The 26265-nt window shown below is 33.4% G+C and overlaps 5 protein-coding genes, 2 long non-coding RNA genes and 1 pseudogene across 9 annotated transcripts; 4 read left to right on the forward strand and 4 right to left on the reverse strand.

The window, feature by feature from the left end:
- Positions 1 to 2443: 2443 nt before the first annotated feature.
- AT4G05645 lies at positions 2444 to 3024 on the reverse strand. Its single transcript, NR_141884.1, has one exon. It is a non-coding gene; the product is annotated as an other RNA (long non-coding RNA).
- Positions 2985 to 3820, forward strand: AT4G08868 (uncharacterized protein). The gene has a single exon (NM_001036525.2). The coding sequence runs from the start codon at positions 3157 to 3159 to the stop codon at positions 3595 to 3597; it is 441 nt and encodes a 146-aa protein (NP_001031602.1). The 5' UTR covers positions 2985 to 3156; the 3' UTR covers positions 3598 to 3820.
- On the reverse strand, positions 3704 to 4091 carry AT4G05650. The gene has a single exon (NR_141885.1). It is a non-coding gene; the product is annotated as an other RNA (long non-coding RNA).
- Positions 4092 to 7808: 3717 nt separating this feature from the next.
- On the reverse strand, positions 7809 to 8359 carry AT4G08874 (uncharacterized protein; the record flags this gene model as incomplete). Of its 2 annotated transcripts, none has more annotated exons than NM_001340605.1 (1): positions 7809 to 8359. In NM_001340605.1, one exon carries the CDS (start codon positions 8309 to 8311, stop codon positions 7826 to 7828), a length of 486 nt encoding a protein of 161 aa, NP_001328717.1. The 2 variants fall into 2 exon arrangements, with proteins under 2 accessions (NP_001328717.1, NP_680666.1); NM_148300.1 differs by having other exon boundaries at positions 7826 to 8260.
- Positions 8296 to 8770, reverse strand: AT4G08875 (Putative membrane lipoprotein; the record flags this gene model as incomplete). Its single annotated transcript, NM_001036526.2, has 2 exons — positions 8296 to 8600; positions 8722 to 8770. The coding sequence occupies 2 exons, from the start codon at positions 8768 to 8770 to the stop codon at positions 8368 to 8370; spliced, it is 282 nt and encodes a 93-aa protein (NP_001031603.1). The 3' UTR covers positions 8296 to 8367.
- A 3174-nt stretch (positions 8771 to 11944) lies between these two features.
- On the forward strand, positions 11945 to 12278 carry AT4G08876 (pyrophosphate-fructose-6-phosphate 1-phosphotransferase-related / pyrophosphate-dependent 6-phosphofructose-1-kinase-like protein; the record flags this gene model as incomplete). The annotated part of the gene is made up of 2 exons (NM_148301.1): positions 11945 to 12004; positions 12147 to 12278. 2 exons carry the CDS (start codon positions 11945 to 11947, stop codon positions 12276 to 12278), a joined length of 192 nt encoding a protein of 63 aa, NP_680667.1.
- Positions 12279 to 17729: 5451 nt separating this feature from the next.
- AT4G08878 (Major facilitator superfamily protein) lies at positions 17730 to 18572 on the forward strand (the record flags this gene model as incomplete). The annotated part of the gene is made up of 1 exon (NM_148302.1): positions 17730 to 18572. One exon carries the CDS (start codon positions 17730 to 17732, stop codon positions 18570 to 18572), a length of 843 nt encoding a protein of 280 aa, NP_680668.1.
- Positions 18573 to 19560: 988 nt separating this feature from the next.
- AT4G08880 lies at positions 19561 to 25863 on the forward strand (annotated as a pseudogene; the record flags this gene model as incomplete). Its single annotated transcript has 16 exons — positions 19561 to 20205; positions 20281 to 20479; positions 20569 to 21167; positions 21240 to 21365; positions 21452 to 21616; positions 21715 to 21840; positions 21913 to 22017; positions 22107 to 22172; positions 22278 to 22337; positions 22433 to 22534; positions 22601 to 22660; positions 22767 to 22870; positions 22965 to 23049; positions 23155 to 23794; positions 24139 to 24789; positions 25205 to 25863.
- Between the last annotated feature and the right edge of the window lie 402 nt (positions 25864 to 26265).

Consider the following 26265-nt stretch of genomic DNA (forward strand, 5'->3'; position numbering starts at 1 on the left):
AAAGGAGTATACCACCCATACCTGAGTCTTACCCTGCTGATGTTCCACACTTACTCGATCAACCTCATGCGCTAACTGCTTATACGCCAGCATAGATGATGAGAGGTCTTTCTCTGCGATATTTACTGCCACCTTATGATCCGCCTGATATAAAAAATCCAGCAAAGTCAAGCTATTGACACTAAACAAGGGCTTAGTGGGAGGCAACCCACTAGTATGGTTTTTTTTTCTTTTTCTTTTTCTTTTATTTTACGTTTTTCTTATTATTTTTTTCGCTTATTCTGGATTTGAATGCCACTGGGGACAGTGTCGTTTAAGTGTGGAGGAGGCGCTTACTAACTACGTTTTTATTTTTGAGTCTTATTCTTATTCTTATTTTCTTTTCGAGTCGTTTTATTGAGTCAAAATTTTGTTAGGAATTATGATCTCTATTTTTTATATTATTCCCTGGTTGATTAATGCTGCAAGTTTGACTCAATCCGACTATTGGAAAATCTAGATGGCAAACCAACAGACTTGAGGATTTCCTAGTTTTCAACACAACCACTAAGGCTGGAGCTAATCTCACCGCTCTTCCTTTTACGTCTTCAAACGGTTAGTATTCATAGATCTTTACTCTTTGTTCATACCTGACATTGAGACCAATGTGATAAAAAGAATGTGTTCCTCTCCACTTATAAAAATAAAAAGAGAATGAGAGATTGACATGATTTTCAGATAGTGTATAGGGGTAGGAATGTTTCCTATGACCCCATTATTATACATTATTTGGAATGATCAATTACAAATGTTGGAAAAATGCCGAGGGTGCGATCCAGTATGCTAGTTCTCCTTTGTTTACTCTCTAAAAAGAATAAGTTTAGGGGAGAGAAAGAACACCAAAAAATATAAATATATAAAGAGAATGGTCGATTTATCATGGTATAGTACAGGAATGTTAGCTTGTTTGATGAGACCCAACGATGAAAGCCTGGTGGATATAGTTGTGAAACTTAGGTATGGAATCTAGAATGTTGTGTAAGCTTGCACAGAAGTACGTGTTGGTTAGGATTTGATTATAACTGCTAGGCATATGGATTTGGTTAGAATGATCATGGCAATAGATTAGAGAATGTTGGGAGTTCCTGTGTTTTCAAACCTCTTCCACGGGTTCGGCATTTGTCTTTTGCTTGAGGGTAAGCAAAAGCTAAGTCTAGGGGAGTTGATATATTCTTATTTTTACTATTTTTAGCTATGATTTAGGTATAGGTTTTAGAGTCCTTTTGTTATTTCTAGAGTTTTTGCTAGTCTTTTTCAGGTCTTACATGTTTGAGATGTATTTGGATTATGGAGCCATCTGGAGCAAAACAGACAACTTAAGTTGCAGAAGCAGTTCACAGACCAAAATCCGCGTAGGTGTCCAACGACACCATCCCTGGTGTCGAGCGAAACCAATACCTGACGGCGATTCGAAGATGCAACTTATTGATGTTTTGAAGATTTTCAAATTCGGCTCAGAACTTTATCCTATTTCTAAAGAAGGCCCATCACGTGTTTTAGGTCATATATATAGTTTTAAGGTCATTGTTTAGACCTAAGCTTGGAGAGACTAATCTCCTTATCTCTTTTCTACTTGGGAGCAAAACCATGTGGAGACTCCCTTTAGAGAAGATCTTTCTAAACCTTAATCTCTTCTTGTTTTATTCATTGATTTCTTATTCAATCATGTGGTTTGCTTCATTCATCATGCTTGAGTAGCTTTCTTGTTAGGTTTAGGGTTTCTCATTAGGGATTTAGATGATTTAGTAGATTGCCCCCTTGCTAGGTTATCTGTAAGATTCTTCATCTTGATTGTTATTAATGCTAGTTCTAGAGTAGCTAACTAGAACTTGATATTAGATAATAGGTATGCCCACCATAGGTACTTGTTGTTTGAACCATTATAGATGAGCCTAGGCATTTAAGAAAGAATAGGTAGGCTCATAGAAGGGCTCTAGTTTAGATACTAGGTGAACTAATCAAAGTTGATAATAATGCATGCTTTAGTATAGGATTTCTTGGCTTCTCCGGTTATCTTAGCTCTAAGTATAGAGAGTTTCGAGGAACACTACCGGTTACTGTAAAATCATAGTTTGAGTTAGAGAACGGTTTGATAACAACTTAGCTATTTCTAGATCTACTATCATCTATCTCCTGAGAATACCCTAAGCTTGACGCTTTTATTATTTTGTTTTCACAACTCACAATCTACTATTGCTCACTTTTTGATTCCTCTTTATTTTCTTTACTTTTTCACTTAGATTAATTTGATTAGCCATTAGTCTATTTATCCGAGAACTTTTTAAGTTCGATCCCTAAGTGCTGCAACTGACTTCTTTATTTGAGAGAGTGGTCTTAGGATTAATTTGACCTATATCAAACAGCCATGTCCCGCTTGCAGGTAATGTGTCGACAAGGGCAATGACTCATGTCCGAGGGCAATGACACATGGCTATCGATCAATGGACGCTGCTTGGTGTCCATGGACGTGACTCAGCAACACATGTGGTCGGAAGAGACATGATCAGTGGCGGACCTGGTGGCGTAGCAGCTTCGTAAATCGCCTTACCTCTCTATATAAACCCTTGACTCCCATTCAAAATTTCTCACCCTAGAAGCGTTCTAATTTTGTTTCGCTAAGGAATCCCAAGAAAAGTTCCGATTTGGAAGTAGGTAAGTTTTCCGATCTTAGTTTATTTTTAGTAATCGCCGATTAGTCTCTAATCAAGTAGGATTATGGTATGTTACATACCCAAATAGGAGGAAGATACCAATGGATTTGAAGGGTAGGAATAGTCGTTTCCCAAGGATGCGCAGAGCAGCTATAAGTTTCGGACATGTGTTAAAGCACATGTTTGAGTGTTTATTTCTTTTAAATAATTATGACTCTTAGGAGGTTCATTTATGTTTTCAAAGTAGTTTGACATATATTACAAGTTAAAGGTTTTTCTCTTAGGCACCATTATCGAGGTCCCAATTTAGAATCTAGTTTTTGACGCTGGCGGAGTTGTTGCTCGACGGCCTCAAGATGTCTCAAAGCATCTCTCGTTCTTTTGTCTCTTTACCGTTCTTTGCAATGCTGTTGTATACTTTTGCCACGTTCCTAACCACCATTGTTCTTTCTCTTTGATTTTGTCTATGGTGGTTGGAGATCTTTTTCGAACGTTTTCCAAAGATTCATTGCTCTGCCGATCCTTTCAGGCGAGATCCTTTTTCACCTTCGTCTGGTCGACATGGTCGCCGGTGAGATCTATCTTCAGAATCTGGTTGCTCGATTTTCCGGTAACGGTGGCTCCAACTCTAATATATCGTCTCTCTCACCTCCGGGTGAAGACATATATAAAGTTGCCAGTTTTTTGTCATACTTATCCTCAACGAGCCAGCGTTTACACCGCACCTCCCTCTTTGCCGCTCTCGAGATTTGTCCCAACAAATCAGAGATCTACTTGGCCATTCATTGTCGTTGCGGCTTCATACCGTCGCCTCATCCTGAACATGCATGAAAATGAGAAACTAGGGTTTCTAGTTTTGACTTTTGAGTTACGTTTGGGCTTACAGCAAGATGGGCCGGATGAATAAAAAGCACAACCCAGTTATCCTATTAGCCCTAGCACCTATCTGGTTCAAGCCTTTTATCCACATTTACCACAAGCCATCTCCTTTCCTGTTTTCACTCATCTGTTCCACAAGCAGATGTTGTGGTCGTGCCGGTGAAGATTCGAAGGATCTCCGAGATGCGGTGGTGTTACCCATGTCGTTCTTCTATTCTTCCCCAATCATCAATCGTGGACCCTTCGCCAAGCCCAAGGTATACAAGTCATTCTCAGATTTTTCAATCCTATCGGCTGAATTAGAACTCCTATTAGTGGTTGTTAGTTCAAACCCCTTATGCTATTTCTGATCAATTCTAAGGATTTACGTTGGCTCAAGATCAGTTTTCTTCTTTAGGGAGATACAAATTTCAAAAACTTCCTCCTTTATGGAGAGATCACTTTCAAAACCGTCCTCCTTTATGGAGAAACCAATTTCGCAACCCTCCTCCATCCCGGAGAGAATGATATCACCACCATGCTCCTCTTTGGAGCGAATTATTGAAAGCGACAATGCGTTAACCGTAGAAGCCTTTTATGACCAAAAGTTGGTCTTGGATTTGTTGAAGGTTGGCTTCAATTCTGAATCCGTACAGGCATCCAAATATATTCCCGTCATTGCAAGCTTTTCAGAGTTGAGCATCTCATTGAAAAAATCTTCAAGCCTTTATCTTTACTTTCCTTTATCTCCTCTTTTGAGGATTTGATTTGAATGCAACGGTTTGGAACAAAAAACTTTATAGAGTTATTAAAAACAACTATAAATCATTTTAAAACATCTTAAAATTCTTATAAAGTCTTTTAATACACATGTAAATACTTTAATCCTCATTTTAAACATTTGTAACTATTTCAAAATCTTTATAAATCGTTTAAAACCATTGTAAAAGGTTTTAAAATAATTTACAAGAGCTTTTAAAGGATTTACAGGAAAGCTCAACTCTGAATAGCTTTTAAAATCCTTTTGAAACTCTTATAAAGTCTTTAAAAACATTAGTAAATCATGTTTTAACTCTTAAAAAATACATTTTTAAATATTATAAAACATTTGTAAATCTTTTTGAGACATTTTAAAACTCTTGTCAACCCATACAAAAAAGTTTTAAAGAGATTTACAAGAGTTTTTCAAAGATTTTTAAAGCATTAAGGGTTTTAAAGGATTAAAACCCTTGTAAATCCTTTAAAAATATTTCAAAAACCCTAATAAATCTTTTCCGCTAATTTCTCTTTGCGGGAAAAATATTTTGGCGGAAAAATATTTTTTTTGCGGGAAATATTGGCGGAGAATTGTTTTTGGCGGGAAAATTATTTTTGGAATATTTTTGGTAGGAAAATCAAAATTTTATTTTGTTAACCTAAAAAAGTTTTCAAAATAGGAGTAAAATGATCATTAAAAATTAAACGAGGGTATAAATGAAAAGGCCAATAGAAAGCGGCATAATTAATAAGGAGTAGTCTTGGAAGGCATATCCTAGCAATTATCAAAATGATTTTAAATACGAATGAGCAGGAAACTTGATTTATGAGGCATCCAAAATAAAAAGTGGTATCAAGTTTACTCTGGTTCTTTATTTTAAAGAATTAAATCTTTAAAATTGTCAAAAAATTACAAATATTTAAACTTTATTAAAAGTTAAACATTAGAAATTTCAAATTATTAGAAAGTTAAACTTTATAAAAAAATTAAATATTTATAATTATAAAACTTTTATTAAATTTAAAATATTACAAATATTTAAACTTTATAAGAAGTTTACATATTATAAATATTTAAATATATAATAATACGGGACGGTATACTACGGGTGAAATCCTAGATATAACAATCAAAATACAATTATAAAGTTTGGATCGATATAAAATTTTTTAGGTGATTTTCTAAAGTACCATTTTCTACTACCCTTTTGCAATAATACCCTTTTTTGTTGGCCATTTTTAAAGACACCCTTTTTCTTGAACAATAGTTCGAAATTATACATTACCTAATGAGAACATATAATTAGAAACTGAAATTTTTTCGTCAAAAATTGTTTCCCGCCAAAAAAATAAAATTTCGTCAAAAATGCATTTATAAATCCTTGTAAAATTTTTAAAAACCCTTTGAAACCTCTTATAAATCCTTTAAAACTCTTTAAAAATCTTTGTACAAGTTTTAAAAAGCTTTGTAAAGTTGTTAAAAACCTAGGGGTGTCAAATAGGTCAAAATTCATGGGTCAACTCAACCCATGAACCCTAATGAGTTGAAATTTTTGACTCAAATGAGTTGATGGGTCAAATGAGTTGATGAGTCAATTGGTTTGATGAGTAAAATGAGTTGGGTTGTAATGGTTAATGGTTTCAATGGGTTACCCAATTAACCCATCAAGTTTTGTAAAATTGAATTAAACCAACTAAAATCTCTAAACCAATGCCAATTTAAGTTTAACCAACACATCTAAACCAATTTAATAAAATTAATATTTTTCCAAATTTCTTAAATATACAAGCGATGAAATTGAGAAAAAGTAAACTCGTAATTTTTCCACAAAAAAACATAAACCCGTGATTTTCCCGCCAAAAACGTAAACCCGTGATTTTCCCGCTAAAAACGTAAACCCGTGATTTTCCCGCCAAAAACTTTAACACGTGATTTTCCCGCCAAAAACGTAAAACCGTAATTTTCCCACCAAAAACGTAAACCTATAATTTCCGCCAAAAACGTAAATCCGTGATTTTCCCGCCAAAACGTAAATCCGTGATTTTTCCACCAAAAACGTAAATCCGTAATTTTCCCGCCAAAAACGTAAACCGGTAATTTTCCCGCCAAAAACGTAAACCTATAATTTTCCCGCCAAAAACGTAAACCCGTGATTTTCCCGCCAAAAACGTAAACCAATAAAAAGTGGAATCCGTAAATATCCTAAGTTTGATGATAATGAATTAATAATGATAATTATTTATTATTGTTTTATAATAATAATTAATTAAATTATTACTTAAATGGGTTAACCCATTTAACAACTCAGTCCATCAAATTAAATGAGTTATGGTTGACCCAACTCATTTAACAAAATGAGTTGGGTCAACCATAACTCATTTAACCCTAAACTCATTTGATTATGAGTTGAGTTGAGTTGGGTTACCCATTTTGACATCCCTATAAAAACCCTTGTGAATTTGCTAGTTTGAAAGTATTTTGCAAACATTTATACCCGTCTTTAGGAGTCGTAAATTAGTTGGACAATTTCCAATCCTTATTCTTGTTCATCTTACAAAGTCGTGTACTATTTTCTATAGAGTTGTTATTGCTTTTTGTCGATCATCTATTTGTTATTGATTCAAATTATTTCCATATAAAAAACTTTTATATTTAGACTGCTTATTGATCCCTAAGATATTTCTCAAGTCATTTTGTTTACAAATTGTATTTTTTTCTTCTAAAAATAAGCGAATACATATAATTTCATATATCAATTTATGTTAAATAAGAATTGTCATTTATTTTACAAATAATAATTATAGAGTTTTAAAAGATAGTAACTGGTTCAGTTTTGTAGAATTGTAACCAAATTGATCTGAAATTGGAGTCTTGTTTGTTTCGGTTCGGAAAAGCAAATATCTAGAAATGTTTTCATCATTTCATAATTATCGCATCTAAAGAATTAAACCAAACTATAAACGTTAACCACAAATGAGAAATTGAAAAACAAAAAAAACAAACATTTAGGTTTAAGTCGTTAAACATAATTTGTAGCAGTGAAATTGAGCTATCCGACTTGGCTTGAATGAAAATTCAACCAAAAAACACTTGGCAGAGTTGGTGTAAAAGGCAGCAAAAGGGATTACTGATTTTGTATGAGAGGAAAGAATGTAGAATTTAACCGGATCAATGATTTTTGTGAGATGAAAGAAAAAGAAACAACATAGATCTAAGTTTTTTTTATATGAACAACTTCATCAAACCAATCGGTCTAAATTAGGGTTTTAATTTTTAATAAAACAAAAATCTGAACTTATTTTATACTTTGACCTCATGGTTTTTGTCTACATCAGTTTCGTAAATCCGGTTAGATATTTCTTCTAAATCCTAGCAAAAACTCTAAAAGAAAAAATAATTTTTCATCATCTATGCTAAGTAAATCATTTTAGTTTATTTTACTACACAAACACCATGTCATGTGCGTGACTTTCACATTATTATCTTTTTTTTTTTTTTGTCAAGGACTTTCTTCATTCATTCAATCAAACCCAAAGAGGGGTACATAGGATACAAAGTTTTGAAGCATAATCTTGCAAACATACAAGAGATGGATAAGACAAACAAAAAGCTTAAAGGATAGGTCCCTAGAATCTCGGAAACAGAGGCTGACTAGCAACATATCACAAGCGAGACTAGGATGTGTCAAAGACACTTCCACGAAAGATTCGGGAATTTCATAAATAGCCATTATCAATAGATTTTGTGGCGTTAGAAAGGGGTTCTTAGCCTCATGACGCGCCGGTGCGAGCCCCGCAGCGACTAAGAGATTTGAGCGGTTTCTCTCCATAAAGGAGAAGGGCGGAGCCGAGGTGCTCTCCACGATGGAAGATCTTGGACGCCGAGGACCCTTTAGGTCAAGTAGGAGTGCAGTTCGAGATTTGAATCCGGAGGTTTTCCGAGAGTAATCGATCATGGTTCGAGAAAATTGGAACACACTATGTTCAACAAAGTAAACAAAAATCATAGAAAAACATTAAATAATAATTTTTTATTATAAATTTTACAAAGAAATTACGAGTCCTATCTAAGTTTACTGATAGTGCAACGACAAACAAACTTTTGACACCTAGCAAGATTTTTACCCCTTCTAAAACAAGCTTTTCCGCAGTCATAACAAAAACTCATTACGCCTTGAACAAAAGAGTGCCCAAGATGTATATCCACTAGATTTTGATCAATTGAAGGACTCACGGCTGGGTTATCAAGATATATTGTCTCTTTTGAATTCATTGTTTTGGTAATTATCGATGTACCTATAAAATTTCCAAAATATATTGAAATTATTAAATTACAATTTAAGAAATAAATTATATATATATATATATATATATATATATATTACATAAGATCCTAATTAAATAAATTTAGACTTACATGAGGAAGAAAGAACTAGAAGAGTTAAAAACAAAATAGTTATCTTCATTCTTATTGTAAAACTTAATAATATCAGAGAAAAAATATATTAAATATCTTTTGCAAATCTTGTAAGTTCTGTTTTTTGTTATAAAGTAATTAAAAACTAGATAGTGTCATATTTATATGTTCTTATCAAAAATATGTTACGAAAGAGTTATTGTTCTAATAAACGTCTTATTTCGTTATTAATGAAAGATGAGGAAACACTTATGTTTTCAAGTAATTTTTTATATTTATAACGTATTCTATTTTCTTTACAACATTTAAAAATTATAACAATACATCGAGGATACTTTGTAGCTAAATGTATTAAAATTTGGCTTATAAGAATATTTTAAAAGAAGATTCTTATTAAATTTATTAGGAGTACAAAGCTATACTAGATATTAACCCACGGTATATCGTGGGTCTATATTTTATTAAAAAGAAAATTGAATTTTTGTTTTTAAGATGATCTATAATTATATGTTATTAGTTTGTTTAATTAAATGTATGGTACATAGCGAGACAATATTTTATAACTTAAATTTTAATTTATATTTGTTTTGTTAATAATTTTTTTATTTTGTTTAGTGTCTAAGAATGTATAATTGTATTTGATTGTTAATTTCATCTATAGTACACAATCATGTATAAATATCGACCTAAATCCGTCAATCTTAGGATTTCACCCATAGTATAAAGTTCAAATGTTTAAACTTCTTATAAAAGAATCGTATGTGTTTCATAAAATAAAATTTAAGTTGTATTTTTTCTGTTAATAGTTTTTGTTTTGTTTAGTATTTAAAATTATATATTTATATTTTGATTGTTAATTCAAAGATTTCACCTATATTATAACGTTCCATATTATTATCGACCCAAATCCGTTAATTCTAAGATTTCATCTGTAGTATAATATTTAAAAGTTCTATAAGATAATTGAGATGTATTTTAAAAAGTTAATAAAAATAAGTTTTATTTTTTTGTTAATATTTGTTTTTGTTTAGTATTTAAGATTGTATAATTATATTGTGATCGTTAATTCTAGGATATCATCCGTAGTATAATGTTCTGTTTTATTATCGACCTAAACCCGTCAATTATAAGATTTCAGCTGTTGTATAAAGGTTAAATATTTATAATATTTTGACACTTTTTTGGAGTTTCCATTCTTTGAAATAAAGAACCGGAGTAAACCGAGTACTTTTAGTTTTGGACTCTGAGATCTTTATTCTTATTAGAAAATTCAATAATATCAGAGAAAAATTAAATTAAATATCTTTTCTAATTTTTAAAGTTTTTGTTTTTGTTGTAAAGTAATTAAAAACTAGATTGTGTCATATTTATATCTTCTTATTTAAAAAAGTATGTTACGAAGGAGTTATTGTACTAATAAACGTATTATTTTGTTATTAATGAAAGTTGAGTAAACACTATTGTTTTAAAATAGTGGTTTCAGTTCTAAAGTATTTTATTTTCTTTTAAACATTATTTAACGAATTAAATATAACAATACATTCAAGGATAATGTGCAGATAAATGTCTTGAATTTTGGTTTATAAGATTTTTTTAAAAAGAAGATTCTTTTTAAATTTACTAGGACTATAACGTTATATACAAGCTAAAACTATATTAATTTTTTTAACTTTGGTGATATTACATTTACCGTCAAGCAGGTAAGAAACCTAACTAGAGATTCGATGTAATAGAATGCGGTATTACTTCAAATATAGTTATTGTTCTAGTAGTAATTATTAAATGCAATTAAGGAAGTTAAATCAAGCAAACAAATCAACAAAACAAATAAATCAATATAAAAACAATCTCATCATAGCAAAACTTTGAATTAGTTTTCTAAAATTTTTTTTTTTCTTTTTAATGGTCATATTTTATAACATAAATGTGTAATTATAAATTTATGGAAAATGATATTGCAAACTATTTGGCTAATCATTTGAGTTGATGTGGGACGATAAACACACATTTTTTATCAATTGGGTAATATATGTCTGTTTTAAAAATTTCGAATCATAATATATACGAAGAAAAAAAGTTGAGATATTTCTATACTTTATGTATTATATGATGATTCAACCATGTTAAAAAAAAAAAAAATCATAGAAGAATCATAATTTTAAATCTTAACCAAATCTTCTAAATATCTATATTGTTAAATATGAAATATCATATGTAAGGGATTGAAGTAAATTTGTTACCGGGTCAGTACCAAATTTGTCGAATCACAATTTAATCCACCCGATTATAAATGTACTTCAAAAATATTATAGAGATTATCTCAAAAAGAAAATTACAATTAGAAACGATTTAGAAATAAATTACCAGAGGGATATAGATGAAACACATTTTATATACTCATTTTTATTTCAAAATTTAAGTTTGTAAATGAAAATCAATACAATAAAAACACTAAGAATCTCTCCAGACTTGACACATCAGCTTTTTGAGTTGTTCTCATACTGACACATCATTAAAATTGTCAGCCAATGTAGATTATTTCAAATAATACAGCTCAGTTTCATCAACCAATAATAACATTCTATTTTTCCACGTCACTCTCTATATCAGCAGAACAAATATATGGGCCTAGGCCTAACCAAAATAAATGATTAAGAGCCTCGCTGATTTAAACACAGAGTTTGCGGTTATGAATGCGAGAGTTTGCGGAAGCGGGCGGTTGCGGTTTCAAGCGTTATGAAACATTTTGAATAACTTGTTTAATGGTTAAAAATTAGAGCGTTTGCAAAAATTTTATGACTGGTTAACCAGCAGGTGTTACTACAGTTAAATTAAAATTAACCAAAAATATATATAATTTTAATTATACAAAGTATAAAAATAGCAAAATATTAAATTATTATGATAAAATTTGAAATTTAAATATAACTAATAATAAAATAAAATTCCTCCTAATTATTCAAACTATTTAAATTTTATATTCACAAAACAAAACATCATCAGATAATATGCAAATTACAAAAAAAAAGAATATGACAAACTAAAAAAAAAAATCAATTTTTGAATTTTCTGGATTAATAATATTATTACAATACTTAGTTAGTACTTATCATTCTTCAGTTTGGTTTGATGCTATGATTTTGATACAGAAAAAAACTAGCGTTTTAAGAGTATAAATCACTAACATATATGGAAGTTTTCGAGAAGAAGCTTACGCTGAAAAATGTTAGAGATTACATCAACAATGTCATCTGTAAACAAGCAAAAAATTGTTACAACTAAGGTGTCATTTTTGTTCTTTAAGGTCTAATTGAATTTATCTCTAAAGTATGGTTACTCTCAAATCTCCAATGATCAATTCGATTTTTGTTCCTATTTTTTTTGTTCTTCAACATGCATTTATTATCTATTTTTTGGTTCAAAAGCTTATTTCCGAACTGAATGAAGTCTTAGCAGAAGAAAACACCGAGGAAAAAGGTCAATGGAAGAAGAATCTTAAAGAAGAGACCTTAAAGATTTTCGAGTTTCTTCCTCAAAATATTCAAGGGTCTTATTAGATTTTCTAAGCGTTATTATGGATCTTAATCAATAACTAATAATCATTTGAGTACGTTCTATACTCCTATGAAAAAAAAAGTTTTAATTTTCAAATTCTGAAAAACAAAAAAACATAGCTTTTAGCTTTTTATGGCTCGTCAACTTATAAATCAAGTATGCATGTGGAACATTAAAATCAAAGATGCTAACTCCATATAACATATTCTTAAGAATTTAAATTGACTTTAGCCTCACGAGAATAAGCACCTGGTGATTTTTAACTCTTTTCACTTTTATTTTCTAATTACTCTGTAAATAGATGTTCGTAAAGTAAAAAATTAGCTTCCAAAACTTATAAAGACTATATGGATCTTAATAAAAAAAATTAACAATGCATTATGTTCCCAATCACTTTCTAATGAATCTTTTTGTTCTACATATATCATGAATCATGACAAATAACATTCAATAGCTACATGCAACTTAACAAAATATCATTAAAAATAAAAGCCCTAGTAATTGTAAAGATGATAGATAGGTAAAATTAATCAGTTAAAAATGTTATATAAACATGTTATATAAACATCACTTGATTTTCCACATGTATTTAGAGTCAGTTTTTTACCTAATTAAAAAATTAAAGTTTAAAACAAAAAAAAAACTTTGCCTAAGACAAAATTGTAACTTGGGCCCATAAAATTGTAACAAAAACAATGACCCGAAATAAAATAAAAATATAACCAAACCCAACAGAAATAAAAAACAATAATTATTCAATAAAATCTTTTTAAAAAGCACCTCAAAGGAAATTTGTAAAAAATAAAAATAAAGAGTGAAAACAAATCTAAATAAAAATTATTTCTGTTACATTCTTCTTTACTTCGTTAATAAATGAAGCTAAGTAAAAAAGAAAATTTATTTTAGTTTTATATATCAAATATGCAGTATGTAATAAAACATAAGTAACTCAAAAGAAAAAAAAAAACAAAAAAAAAAACCTCAAACAAATTTTATATTTATACATATAAAAATCATGAAAAAATAGTAAAGAAAATATGAAATATATATATATACTATTAATTGGGAATCATTTTGTGAACTACAATATTGTGAGGGTAGTTTAAAATTAACTAAATAAATTTTTACATGGATAATTTAGTAAATTAACTACTACTAAATGACTTTAGTTTTCATAAAAATCAGGCTACTGATTTTGAAATAATATATACAGAAACGTATTCAATTTTGGTAATATATTTTGAGATATTTCCGGAAACAAAAATATCAATTTAATATCATCATATATTTGAGATTTTAATATATTTCCTCAAGAAACTACACTAATAATTTTAAAAACATTTATGTATTAAAAAAAAATTAAATTTTTTTTAAAAGATACCTTCAATGCTTCAATCTCTTATTGTGCACGTAATAAATCCGTGAATTAATAAAAATTCCTTAATTTTAGAGTTGACATATTAAAAATAAATTAACTTATAAGATATTCTAATATTTGTTTCTTATCAATACCTAGGGGTGTCAAAATGGGTAACCCAACTCAACTCAACCCATAATCAAATGAGTTTAGGGTTAAATGAGTTATGGGTTGACCCAACTCATTTTGTTAAATGGGTTGGGTCAACCTATAACTTATTTAATTTGATGGGTTGAGTTGTTAAATGGGTTAACCCATTTAAGTAATAATTTAATTAATTATTATTATAAAACAATAATAAACAATTCTCATTATTAATTCATTATCATCAAACTTACGATATTTACGGATTCAACTTTTAACGAATTTACTTTTTTGACGGAAAAATTATAAGTTTACGTTTTTGGCGGGAAAATTACGGATTTACGTTTTTGGCGAGAAAATTACGGGTTTACATTTTTGGCGGGAAAATTATGGATTTACATTTTTGGTGAGAAAATCACGGGTTTACGTTTTTGGCGGGAAAATCACGGGTTTATGTTTTTTGGTGGAAAAATTACGAGTTTACTTTTTCTCAATTTATATTTAAGAAATTTGGAAAAATATTAATTTTATTAAATTGGTTTAGATGTGTTGGTTAAACTTAAATTAACATTGGTTTAGAGATTTTAGTTGATTTAATTCAATTTTACAAAATTTGATGGGTTAATTGGGTAAACCATTGAAACCATTAACCATTACAACCCAACTCATTTTAGTCATCAAACCAATTGACTCATCAACTCATTTGACCCATCAACTCATTTGAGTCAAAATTTTCAACTCATTAGGGTTCATGGGTTGAGTTGAGTTGAGTTGACACATGAATTTTGACCCATTTTGACACCCCTATCAATACCTAACAATCCAATCATATTTAAAATGAATATACAGTAGAAACTCTATTAATAATGTTGGGACCATGAAATTTTATTAATTTATAGTGATATTAATTTATCGTATAAATTAATATATATTAATTTATCGTATAAATTAATATTTATTAATTTATAGAAATATTTACGTAAAATACAACACAATATTTTTTTTAAAATGTTTGTTAATTTAATTTTCTATATGTTTTGTTGTTTGCATATATAATTATGTCAGATTTTTGTTTTTCTTTGACTTCTTTAATTTATTTTTCGGCGAGATATTGTGTCGGTATATCTACGACATTAACGTGGACGTAAACACAAACATGAAGCTTAATCAATTTCTCTTTACACTAATCTTAGCAATGTTTTCTCAAATAAAAGATTTTACAAAATCAACTATGACGGATCAAATACGCAAATAGTTATGTGAGTACAACATAGATCATACAAGTTGTATTTTAAAAAGAGTTGTAATTGTAGCTTGAACAAAAATTTTATATAAAATTAGTCTTAAAATATGTACTTAAGATCTATGATTATTAATTTATAATATTATTGGGACTATAATTTTACATAGGAATTTCAAAAAAATTATTATCTTATTATCTTATCGATTTTGGTTAATTTTTACATTGGGACCGACATAATTTATTAATTTATCGTATTTATTATTTTATCGAGTATTAATTTATAGAGTTTCTACTGTATATATTATTATTCATTATTGTAAAAGATCATTCGATCTAGGGCTGGGCAAAGAAACCGGAACCGATTACCCGAACCAAAACCGATGCGAAAAATCTAAACAAAACCTTATCACTCTTCTATACTTCACTATAAAACTATTTTTCTCTACTTCTTTCCCAAACTAAAAGATGAACCATATCTATATATTTCCTTTTGTACTCTTCTTAATTCATGTCTTTTCCATGTTCATATAATTTGTTGGTTTCTACTTTTTTAGAATCTATTGGAAATTTTTTCATTGAGATCACTATTTTGCAGATTATGTTCATGTTATACATAAAATCATATAACGACCTTATCATATTACACTTGCAGATTTCTTGAAATAAGTTTTTTTATTCCTTTTGGTTTCAGATGTGATCATTTTACATGTTATTCTTTTCTCATGAATTATTACTTTTTTTTTGTTTTTCTAGAAAATAGCTGAAGACGCTAATTTTAAGGACAATTTTTTTTTTTAATGAAATGTTACTATTATGATATCTATGCTATTATATAATTTACTAACCCAAAAAAAAAACAATCTTAATTAAAACTTTTTGCAAACTGTTTATATTACCTTCTACACATCTTATTTTCAAATATTATGATAATTGATAAGTTTATGATATATATACTATTATATAATTTACCATTTATCAAAAAAACAAATAATACAAACTTTTATCAAAATTATATGATAATTTACTATACACTTTTTTGTGTACATTATAATATCTTTTATTAAACATTTATTCCAATATATTTATTAAATATGAAAATCTTGCATGTATATGCGGGTTAGAATCTAGTTAATTATTAATTATTAATTATTAAAAATATAGGTCTGGATTTTCCCTAGTGACAAAATAAAAATCATTAAACTATGGCACAATTCTCTCTTAATTTTCCACTTTTACGATAGTTCTATTCTTCTTCCAAAAGAATATGCGATTGTGCTCTCATCATCTTCATGTGTATATATAAAGGGAATTTAATGAAAAAAACCCTCAACTTTGGCCAGATCCATTTCTAAATCCTGAACTATGTTTTTAGTAAAACAAACCCTGAAGTAAAACCTGTTAATAAACTTAACCCCACAGTAATTAAATATTAATGGGATATTAATTTCCAAAAATCGACCAAAGAACAATGACAGAATCCGTGATCCAACTGAAGATCGTCCACCTCAAAAAGTTCCTTATACACGTGAAAAAGTTCAAATGGTAAAATAGAGAACAATGAATTATATTTCACAAGATCTTCCTTTTCAAATTATTTAATTTAATCTTTGCATATTTAGACTTGCAGCAACTGTCAACAAGTCGGACACAACAAACGTTCATGCAAGCGTAAAGCAGTGCCAAAACCACCCAAGAAACCTCAAGGACGACCAAGGAAAAAACAGAAAACAATGGATGAAGAGAACCTTATCACTCAGCCAATACAATCTTCTCTTCAAAGTTAATGTTTGACAAGTCTTTACTTTAGAATATCTTGTCCCTCTGAAACAATTGTTTTTTTTTGTGACAAATATTGTTGTGTTGCAACAGCTTCGATAGTTATGTTGGTTGGATTTATTTAAGCATGACTCTTTGGATTATTTTAAGTTGTTGTGTCTTTCTTTCAGCTTCTAAAATCCAAACTAATTAAGCAATTCAAAATCATTTAGAACGTTTTTTTGTAATAAATTCAAAACAGTTTTAAAGAACATAATGTGGTTTTTGCGCTAAATACAAATGTCTCGTTGTTGTTTTTTTTGGAAATTAATATCCCATTAATATTTAATTTTTGTGGGGTTAAGTTTATTAACAGGTTTTAGTTCAGGGTTTGTTTTACTAAAAACATAGTTTAGGGTTTAAAAATGGATCTGGCCAAAGTTGAGGGTTTTTTTCATTAAATTCTCATATATAAACTCTAACAATCAAATCTTCTATTCTTTTTTTTCGGATCTAAATCATCTCTTTATATTTACTTTCTAAACATACTAACTAATACATATATTTCTTTGCAATGATCATCAATTGTTTCAACACGAAAACTAATCTGTTCGATTGACCATGTCATGAAAGAAACCATGGCATATTCTTTCTCTGTTATATATCACTTTTGTCGTAATTGTTTCAGTATAATTCTCGAATCCCCAATTTTTTAGAATAGTTTGTTGATAAAATTTTATTTACTACAGTACAAACAAAATATTATTTCTAGTTCCAATCCTTATTCAAACTAGAATTGGTTTCTTTTTTTTGTTACAACAACTTTCTCTATATATATTGTAAACATTTCTTTTCACTTGTTTTGCTTCCAGAGTGAAGAGAACAGAAAAATATCGAGATGGCTAACCAAGAAGAAGGAAGCATCTTGAAAGCTCTTGACGTTGCTAAGACTCAATGGTACCATTTCACGGCGGTTGTAGTCGCCGGTATGGGTTTTTCACAGACTCATATGATCTCTTCGTGATATCTCTCATCACGAAGCTACTTGGCCGGATCTACTATCAGGTTCCTGGCTCCTCCTCTCCTGGAAGCCTCCCCGACGGCATCTCTGTAGCCGTGAGTGGTGTGGCCTTCGCCGGAACGTTTCTCGGACAGATATTCTTCGGATGTCTTGGTGACAAGCTCGGACGTAAGAGAGTCTATGGTTTAACACTCTTGATCATGACTATTTGCTCCATTGCTTCTAGTCTTTCCTTTGGGAAGGACCCGAAAACCGTCATGGTAACTCTCTGCTTCTTCCGTTTCTGGCTCGGGTTTGGCATTGGTGGTGACTATCCTCTCTCGGCTACGATCATGTTCGAGTACGCTAACAAACGTACTCGCGGCGCGTTCATAGCATCGGTTTTTGCTATGCAAGGAGTTGGGATACTTGCCGCAGGAGGGGTTTCTTTACTTGTCTCGTATCTTTTCGAGATTGAGTTTCCGTCTCGGGCCTACATATTGGACGGCGCAGCCTCCACCGTCCCACAGGCGGATTACGTGTGGAGGATCATCCTAATGGTCGGAGCCTTACCGGCTCTCTTGACATACTATTGGCGTATGAAGATGCCTGAAACCGCTCGTTACACCGCTCTAGTCGCCAAGAACGCGGAGCAAGCGGCTTTGGATATGAATAAAGAAATTTTCACAGAAGTGGACGAAAAAAGATTTGCTCTCACCATTTGTCAAAGTGAGAACTGGTTTTCACGGTTTGTCTTTTCATTCAATTTCGGACCAAATTACCCTGGGAAAACTTAATAATGGCACAAACCAAACCGTGCAGCAGTTCGTATCGGTTCAGTTAACGGCGTAAACCAAACCCTACAGCAGTTGGTTTCGGTTTAGTTGATGCGGTTCAGTTTTGAAAAAGACAAAAAAAAAAAAAACTGAAACGAAGAAACCCGAGAAAACGAAAAAGAGAAGAGAGTAACGGAGAGATTTGAGAGAGAATCAGAAAGCGAAACGAAATTCAGTATCCATTGCTTCAAAATTCGACATAACTTCGAATTGTTGGGTAGTTGAATTGAGCCACTGAACTCCCACATCCGGGGAAGTGAAAGTTACTGTTTTTCCCGGCGAAGCCAAGAGAAAGTTACTGTTTATTCCGGCGAAATTTGAACCTCCGGCGAGATAGCATCTTTAGCTATAGCTGGGAATAAAGCTAACGACGAAGTCCCGAGGAAGCAGCATGGTCCAGGGAAGGAGAAGCGGGTATTAAGAGTTTCCCCGCGGAGAAAACGCTCTGCGACAAAGGCAACGGAGGAACTGGGTTAGAATCTCTAATTTACCGTTTGTTGTCTTTGGGTGTATCAGAATTGTAAAGCTTGTTTGATTAAAGGGTTAGAACTTGTCGGAATTTAGCATATCTTTAGGATGAAAAATTGAGAAGTAGAATTGGAAATGTCTGTTTCCGCCAAAAATATGATTTTGAGTTATAATCTGGAAAATGTCTGTGTACGTACACTACTTCGGTTTGCTTAACAGTATATGACTTTTAATTGCAGGTAGTCCAAGTGTTGCTCCGACTGAAGATCTTACAGTTGAAGAGTTACCACCAAGACTCTTTGCTCTAGACCGGTACCCTTCCGAGACGAAGATGAACGCGTACTCTAAACCAGAGATGTAGTTTCTTCTCGATTCTCCATTTGGGGAACTTTTTAAAATACCCAAAAACAAGGCATCTTTCAATGCTAAGCTTGTCCTTGGACTAATATGCCGTCAGTTAGTGACAAAGAAGGTGAATGAGATGTGGATTGTATTCGGCGGTCATCCAATCAGATTTGGATTAAGAGAATTTAGTATCCTAACTGGACTGGAATGTGGGAAGTATCCCAAGAAGAAAGACGTTGATGATGTTATCAGTGTGAAACCTGAGTGTGAGAGTGTTTGGAAGACTCTGTTTGATGAGAGGTTTGGGGACACGGTTCCAACAATTGCTGATTTGGTGAGCTGGCTGCAGGAGGAGGAAAGCATGGAGGGGTGGAAGCAACTGGCACTATCTCTTATTATTTTGGTTGACGGTGTGGTAGCGGCCCATAGTAACCCCAACAGGCCTACTTCGAAGACTGTCGAGATGACTAAGAACCTGGAGTTCTTCTGCAAATACCCATGGGGAAGGGTGTCCTTTACCCGTACTTTGGGGAGGATAGCAAATTTCCAAACTCCTTATGATGCTCAACAACTAATAAGGGGTTTACTTGTAGGGTCTTATGCACTCCATGGCTTCCCATTAGCTCTCCAGCTTTTAGCTTTCGAAACAATCCCATCAATTGCTAAGCTAGGACCTGATGATGTACCTAACAGGACATTTGCTGAGAGGTCTATCCATCGTCTTGCCTCTCTGCGAGCAATCCGGACATCTCGCATTTTGGAGTGTGAGGCTGCTGATGAGGTGTGTTAAATTGTGTATGTACGTACATAATAAGTAAATGTACATTATCTATGGTTAACATACTTATTTGTGTAGGTTGAGGTCAACTATATTGTGAAACCAGCTGATAATGTTTGTCCTCCATCTCTTTCATGGGATGATGAAGTTGATGATCCAAGGGTTGATTACATTGAGGCACTGTTGATAGATGGGCACCAGTGGCAAGAGGATGACTGGGTTGGAGGCTATGCTAGAGTACCAAAGCAGGTGCGCCCACCACAACTAGAAGAGACAGGTAAGTATAAGTATAAAGGTTGTTTACAAATTTTTTTGGTATTGCACCCAGAAGAAAACCAATTAATAGCAGCAACTGGTATATTGTAGATGTTAAGAGAAAACGAAATGCACCGGGCCTGAGCCCTAAAGAACCTGCTATGAAAATACAGAAATCTGAAATGGACTGTGATAAAGAAGAGAATGCTGAGGATTGTTTTGGAGAGCCTGTGCCTGAGAGGTTTATTGTTGAAATGAGGAGGTCTTTCAAGGAGCTGGAAGACCAAATGTATCAAATGCATGAAGATATGAAAGACTTTGTCCGTGACCAGATACGTGCTGCCCCTGATCCAAAAGGCAAAAGGACAGAACAAACCATACCTTCCCATGATTCGCGGGAACCACCTACTTCTATGGATAAGGCACCGGTTACTGGGAAGAAGCCATCGAGAAGGATGTCTACAAAAGGAAGCACTGGAACGAGAAAGTCTTCAAGGCTGACTCGTGTTTCTCATGATGTGGACACTCCTGCACTTTCTGTTGGCTGTAATTCCAAAGAGGAAGATAAAGATGTCCCTGGAGTACATACCACTGCTGTCGGCGGAAGAAGTAAACCTTCAAAGCCGAAGAAAAATGTTTTTTTTGCTGTTGACACTACTGAGCTACCTGATTCCAATAAGGAAGATATGCAAGGATTCATTGATGAACAGGTAAGTCATGTACGTACATTGCTAAATATTTTATAATCCATATGTATAACTGTACTGTCTGCTTCGATACAGTATGGCGCTAATAATGAAAGTGATTTTACGGCAAATGATGGATTGGATTCTTCGGCCGCTGAAGAAGAGATATTAGACACTGGATTTTTAATAGTTCCTTATGCTGGATCCACACAATCCCATCTGGTATGTCGTCTACTAATACTCTTAACAATCTGTTTAAATGGTGTACGTACATATTCGCTTAAGAAGTTAGTTAAACTATGTTTCAGGATAGAGGAAATGTTGTTGTTGGTAAGACTGTCTTCTTAGGTTCAATGTCTGGGACTGTCTATGTTACACAGGAAGAGAGGCCTGTGGAAGAAGCTACTGTTGACACCGAGATGGAAGAAGTTCTATCTAATGTCTCTGCAAGAGTTTCAGAGGTAGATCTTCTGGTAATCGTTATATACAGATTTCCATGACTATATGCATATATATTACATTAATTTCTCCACTTATCTAACGCTTAACTCTATGGTAGCCTATGTTTCAGGATAATGGACCAAAGGATGTTGCTGAACCTGGCTTAGTTGGTACCCATACAAGGGCCGATGAAATAGCTGATGCTGACATAGAGATGGTAGACAATCCATCAGGTTTACCTTCAACATCTGCACAGGTATGTGTTAGTCACTTGTTCTTTTTCCATATGTGTACGCCCATAAGACTTTGAAAATTATTTTTGTTTCAGGAAGAAGCAAGAGATGCCAGTGCATCGACTGAAGCTAATGGCAGCGAGTCAGAAGAAACTTATGAGCCTTCTGATGGAGATACAACTCACATACCTGGCACAAGTGTACGTACATTTTTGTCACTATGTTCTGTGTACATATATATTGTTTCATACATTACTAAAAAGTTTTTTTCCGATGATAAATTCTACAGGTTGAGGCGGCAGGAGAATCCAAATTAGTGACAGGGATGGAAGTTGAAATACCTGAGAAACCCACAGTGATCCCCCGTCACCATTTCAAGTAGTTAACAATGTAAGCTAACTCTTGCAACAAGTAAAATGTACTATTTACTGTTCAAATGTATAAAATTTATATTATGCAGGTCATACGGGAGTTGGATACCAAAGCCGTTGGTGATTTGGCTGCAGCTACGGATGTGGAGGTAACAATTTGTGTGTTTCAATTCCTATTCTCGGAATAGCATACATAGGATTATATGTGTACATTATATAGACTTGTGTACGTTAACTTGCACAGGTAGTCATGGAAGAGCCGGGTATTGTCGAGGGGTCTGTAGGAACTGAGGATCCTAACCCAGGGTCAGATGAAGCAGACAAGACCGATATTCCTAAAAATAATGTATGTACCTATTTTAAACATAGAAAAACGTATGAAACTGTTGTTGACAATCCTATTTGTTAACAGGATGAATCAGACAATGCTACTGCTGTCGAAGCAAAAGAAGAAAAAAAATCGTCCCCAAAGGTCCCAAAAAAAAGTGAAGAAGCAACTTATCTATGAACAGGATGATGCTCATCCTCATGGTTTTAAGGCAAAAACAGTCTTGGTGCCAGATGTACCAACTCAATAGACAGAGGTTGTTATCAGGGCTGGAAATGTCTCATACAATCCCCTGGACATGGTTGACCCTCTAAAAGTAGAGGAATTCAGCAATATCATTAAAGGACCCTCTGTGTAAGTATATTATATTAAAATGGATTATTTAATATCTCAATCATCATTTTTCCAAGTCTTAAGGTTGTTATCAAATATTTTTCTGGATTTACAGGATTCACACTCTTTTCGGGTTTCGCAAAGTGCCCAACGAGTTTTTTGCGAACCTTCTAACACCTGGTGAATGGGTCGAAAGTTCGGTACGTTGCATTTATATACGTACATTCCTTGTTATAAATTGTACATAGATGATTAAATTTTTCGTGGAAGTGTACGTACACTGATATATTTTTTGAACATTTCAGCATTTAGAAATGATGGCAATGTTGATGTGGCACAAGAACGGGGAACAGATGATAGCAAACAGATGTATTGTATTGGACATGATGCTGACGCATCTACTTACCAAGCGGGTGGGCGAATTCAAGAAGTGTATTAATAAGAACAGGTTCAAATGGGGTAAATTACTGTCCGACATTGCTAATGGAGTACACATAAACCGTGAACCCAATATGAAGTGGCTGAAGGATGTCGATGTTGTGTATGCTCCGATGAACTGGAAGAGTGAACATTGGGTTGCTTTGGGAATCAACCTTAATGAACGGCTAATAACTGTGTATGACGCTTTAATATCGCACACGCGGGAGTCGGCTGTGAAGGCGAGAATGACTCCTATTTGCGAAATGATGCCGTATTTAGTCAGAGCGATGTGCCAGGATGTATTGATTTCTCCATACTCAGTTGAACCTTTTGAGTATGTGCGTTGTCCTACCGTTGCTCAAAACCCAACTACAGGAGATTGCGGGCCATACACGATGAAGTTCTTGGAGTTGCTTGCGTTTGGACACCCTTTTTCGGAATTGACAACCATTCGAGAAGCAGATATGGTCTTGTACCGTCAGAAATACTCGGTTGACATCTACGAGCACGGCAAGCGGGAGGCCGGTACTGTGCACTTGCTTTAATTGTCCAAGAACAATATTCTGGTTCTTTGCAACTAATTATTATGAACAAACCTATCTTATATATATGATTGCAACTACATTTAATTTGGAGATTGTCAGAAGTTAATTTAGTGTCCTCTATCATATTGTCGTACACATCGTTCACTTCTAATTACATAATGTAAATGTGTACGTACATATCTATATGTCTCGTACACTGCATATTAACTTTATAACATAACTCAAGTGATAAATTGATTTGACAGCCAACGCTTACCAACACAAGTATGACATTCATTTCAACCGTAATTGCCCCAACCAAATTCACAGTAGTGGTTATTAAAGTGAAGAAATTATTGACGATCTCTGACTATCTCATTTCAAACATGGTTAACCCGACTCTTCCCGACGATTTGCTCTCGAAGATAGCTAAGAACCTGGTTGACCAATGCTGGTCCGACCTTGGTCCACTGGTACGATCCGGCACTCGTGGAAGAGACATTGTCTACCGTCCGGATGTCCTCAAAGATGTCAATATTCTCACCTTGTGTAACTCGCCCGATGACTTCCAAGCTGGAGGGGGCCACAATCCCTCCGGATCCGCTGATGAAGGCCGACATCGACCATTTTTCTTACGGTGTTTTGCAGCTAATAATCCCACGGTCGTGTATTACGAAGGTATTCGTGTTCTAACGCATGAACGAAACATCAATGGAGCCATCAGGCTCTTACAGCGTCATGCTCCAGTACGAGCAAATGCAACACTTGCATGCGCCATTGTATTCATATATGCTGGGTATGATTATATGGGCGGCTTGTTTCTACAGCTCTTCACCCGCAACCATTATCCATTGGACTCGGTTGCCACTCGAGTTTTGGGTGATGAGTTCATCGAGGAAATAAAGAAGTTTGACCCTCCATACAGCAATACATATGGTCCTACGTTCTCTTATCCTACCAGCCATGGAATTAGTATGCCTCCTTGCGCCATATATTGTTGGTGATATTTATGAATGGACGTACACTGATAGTACACTACAGCGTACACTGTTTGTTGGGTAAATGTAGAAATGTAAATGTGGACGTACACTACAACGTACACTGTTTGTTGGGCAAATGTAGAAATGTAAATTTGGACGTACACTAAAACGTACACGTCTAGTTTTAAGCTGTTATTAAAAAGAGGTTGCTCATAACAACAATAACAAATTATATATGGAATACTATTACGTTGATTTGACAATATGAATACACATCATCACTTAATACCTTTGCAATAAATACAACCATAACTTACCCAACCATATCTTCAATGAAGCTTATTTAAGTGTTGGAATTTCATTTGGTTGAAACACCTTACTCCTAAATATGCCAAACCCAAATATTCCTGATGATTTGCTTGCGAAGATAGCCAAGAAAATGGCTGACAAATGTTGGTGGTACCTCGGACCTATGTTGAAATCCGGTCCTCGTGGGAGAGACATTGTCTACCGTCCGGATGTCCTCAAAGATGCAAACATTTTCAGCATGTGCGACGATCCCGACGACTTCTACGCGGCAGGCCACGATCCAAATGACATCAACTCCGAAGGTCGCTATAGACCCTTCTTCAAACGGTGCTTACAAGCTGGTAACCCCACGGCTATTTACCATGAAGGACTGCGTCTCGTTACACATGAGTCTGACATTCAGGGAGCTATCCTACACTTAGAGCGAATTGCCCCAAGGAACGCCGCTGCAACCCTTGCATGCGCAATTCTTTACATATGTGCTGGTAATTCTCACATGGGTGGTGTCTACCTTCGGCTATTCGGAAGCAACCATTATGCTTTTGAATCGGAGGAGGCACGTGACATTTGTGAGGAGGCGCTAGAAGATATAAAGAAATATGGTAATACTTTAAAATACACATACGCTAACAGTTTTTCATACCTGGAATGTGGTGATGTAAACACTCTAGAAGTGACCTCTATCACACTCTCATCAATAACTCTATTAGACGTACACGGTTCCCGAGCAACGTACTCAATTGATTTGGCAGATAAAATAAGTAAGTTAATGTTTATTTGAAAAAATTGTTAGTAAATGCGTTGACCCCTAATATAGCACTATACATGAAGCCATATCGTTCCACTTATATGCAATACAAACAGACGTCAACTCAACCTTCTGTCAGAAAACGTAATGAGTATTTTATAGACGTACACGGCGCGATTATGAGAGGTACACAGTAGTTTGTTTAATTTAAAAGTTACTAATATAATGCACTAAATATACATCCACGTCACCCACCCACTTACATTGATGGTTATTCTCCTCTTTAAAACTCATGTCAAACACACTTAGTTGAATACACGAATCCGTCTAAACCTCCTCGTTTGAAAAACAATGCCTTTCCTACCTCCGCTAACCCCTCCAACCGAGTTGTACCTAGGAATCCAATTGCCAAACCCCATAAGCATACTTGTCAAC

The sequence above is a fragment of the Arabidopsis thaliana genome, chromosome 4, assembly GCF_000001735.4.
Source record: "Arabidopsis thaliana chromosome 4, partial sequence".
Taxonomy (NCBI): Eukaryota; Viridiplantae; Streptophyta; class Magnoliopsida; order Brassicales; family Brassicaceae; genus Arabidopsis; species Arabidopsis thaliana.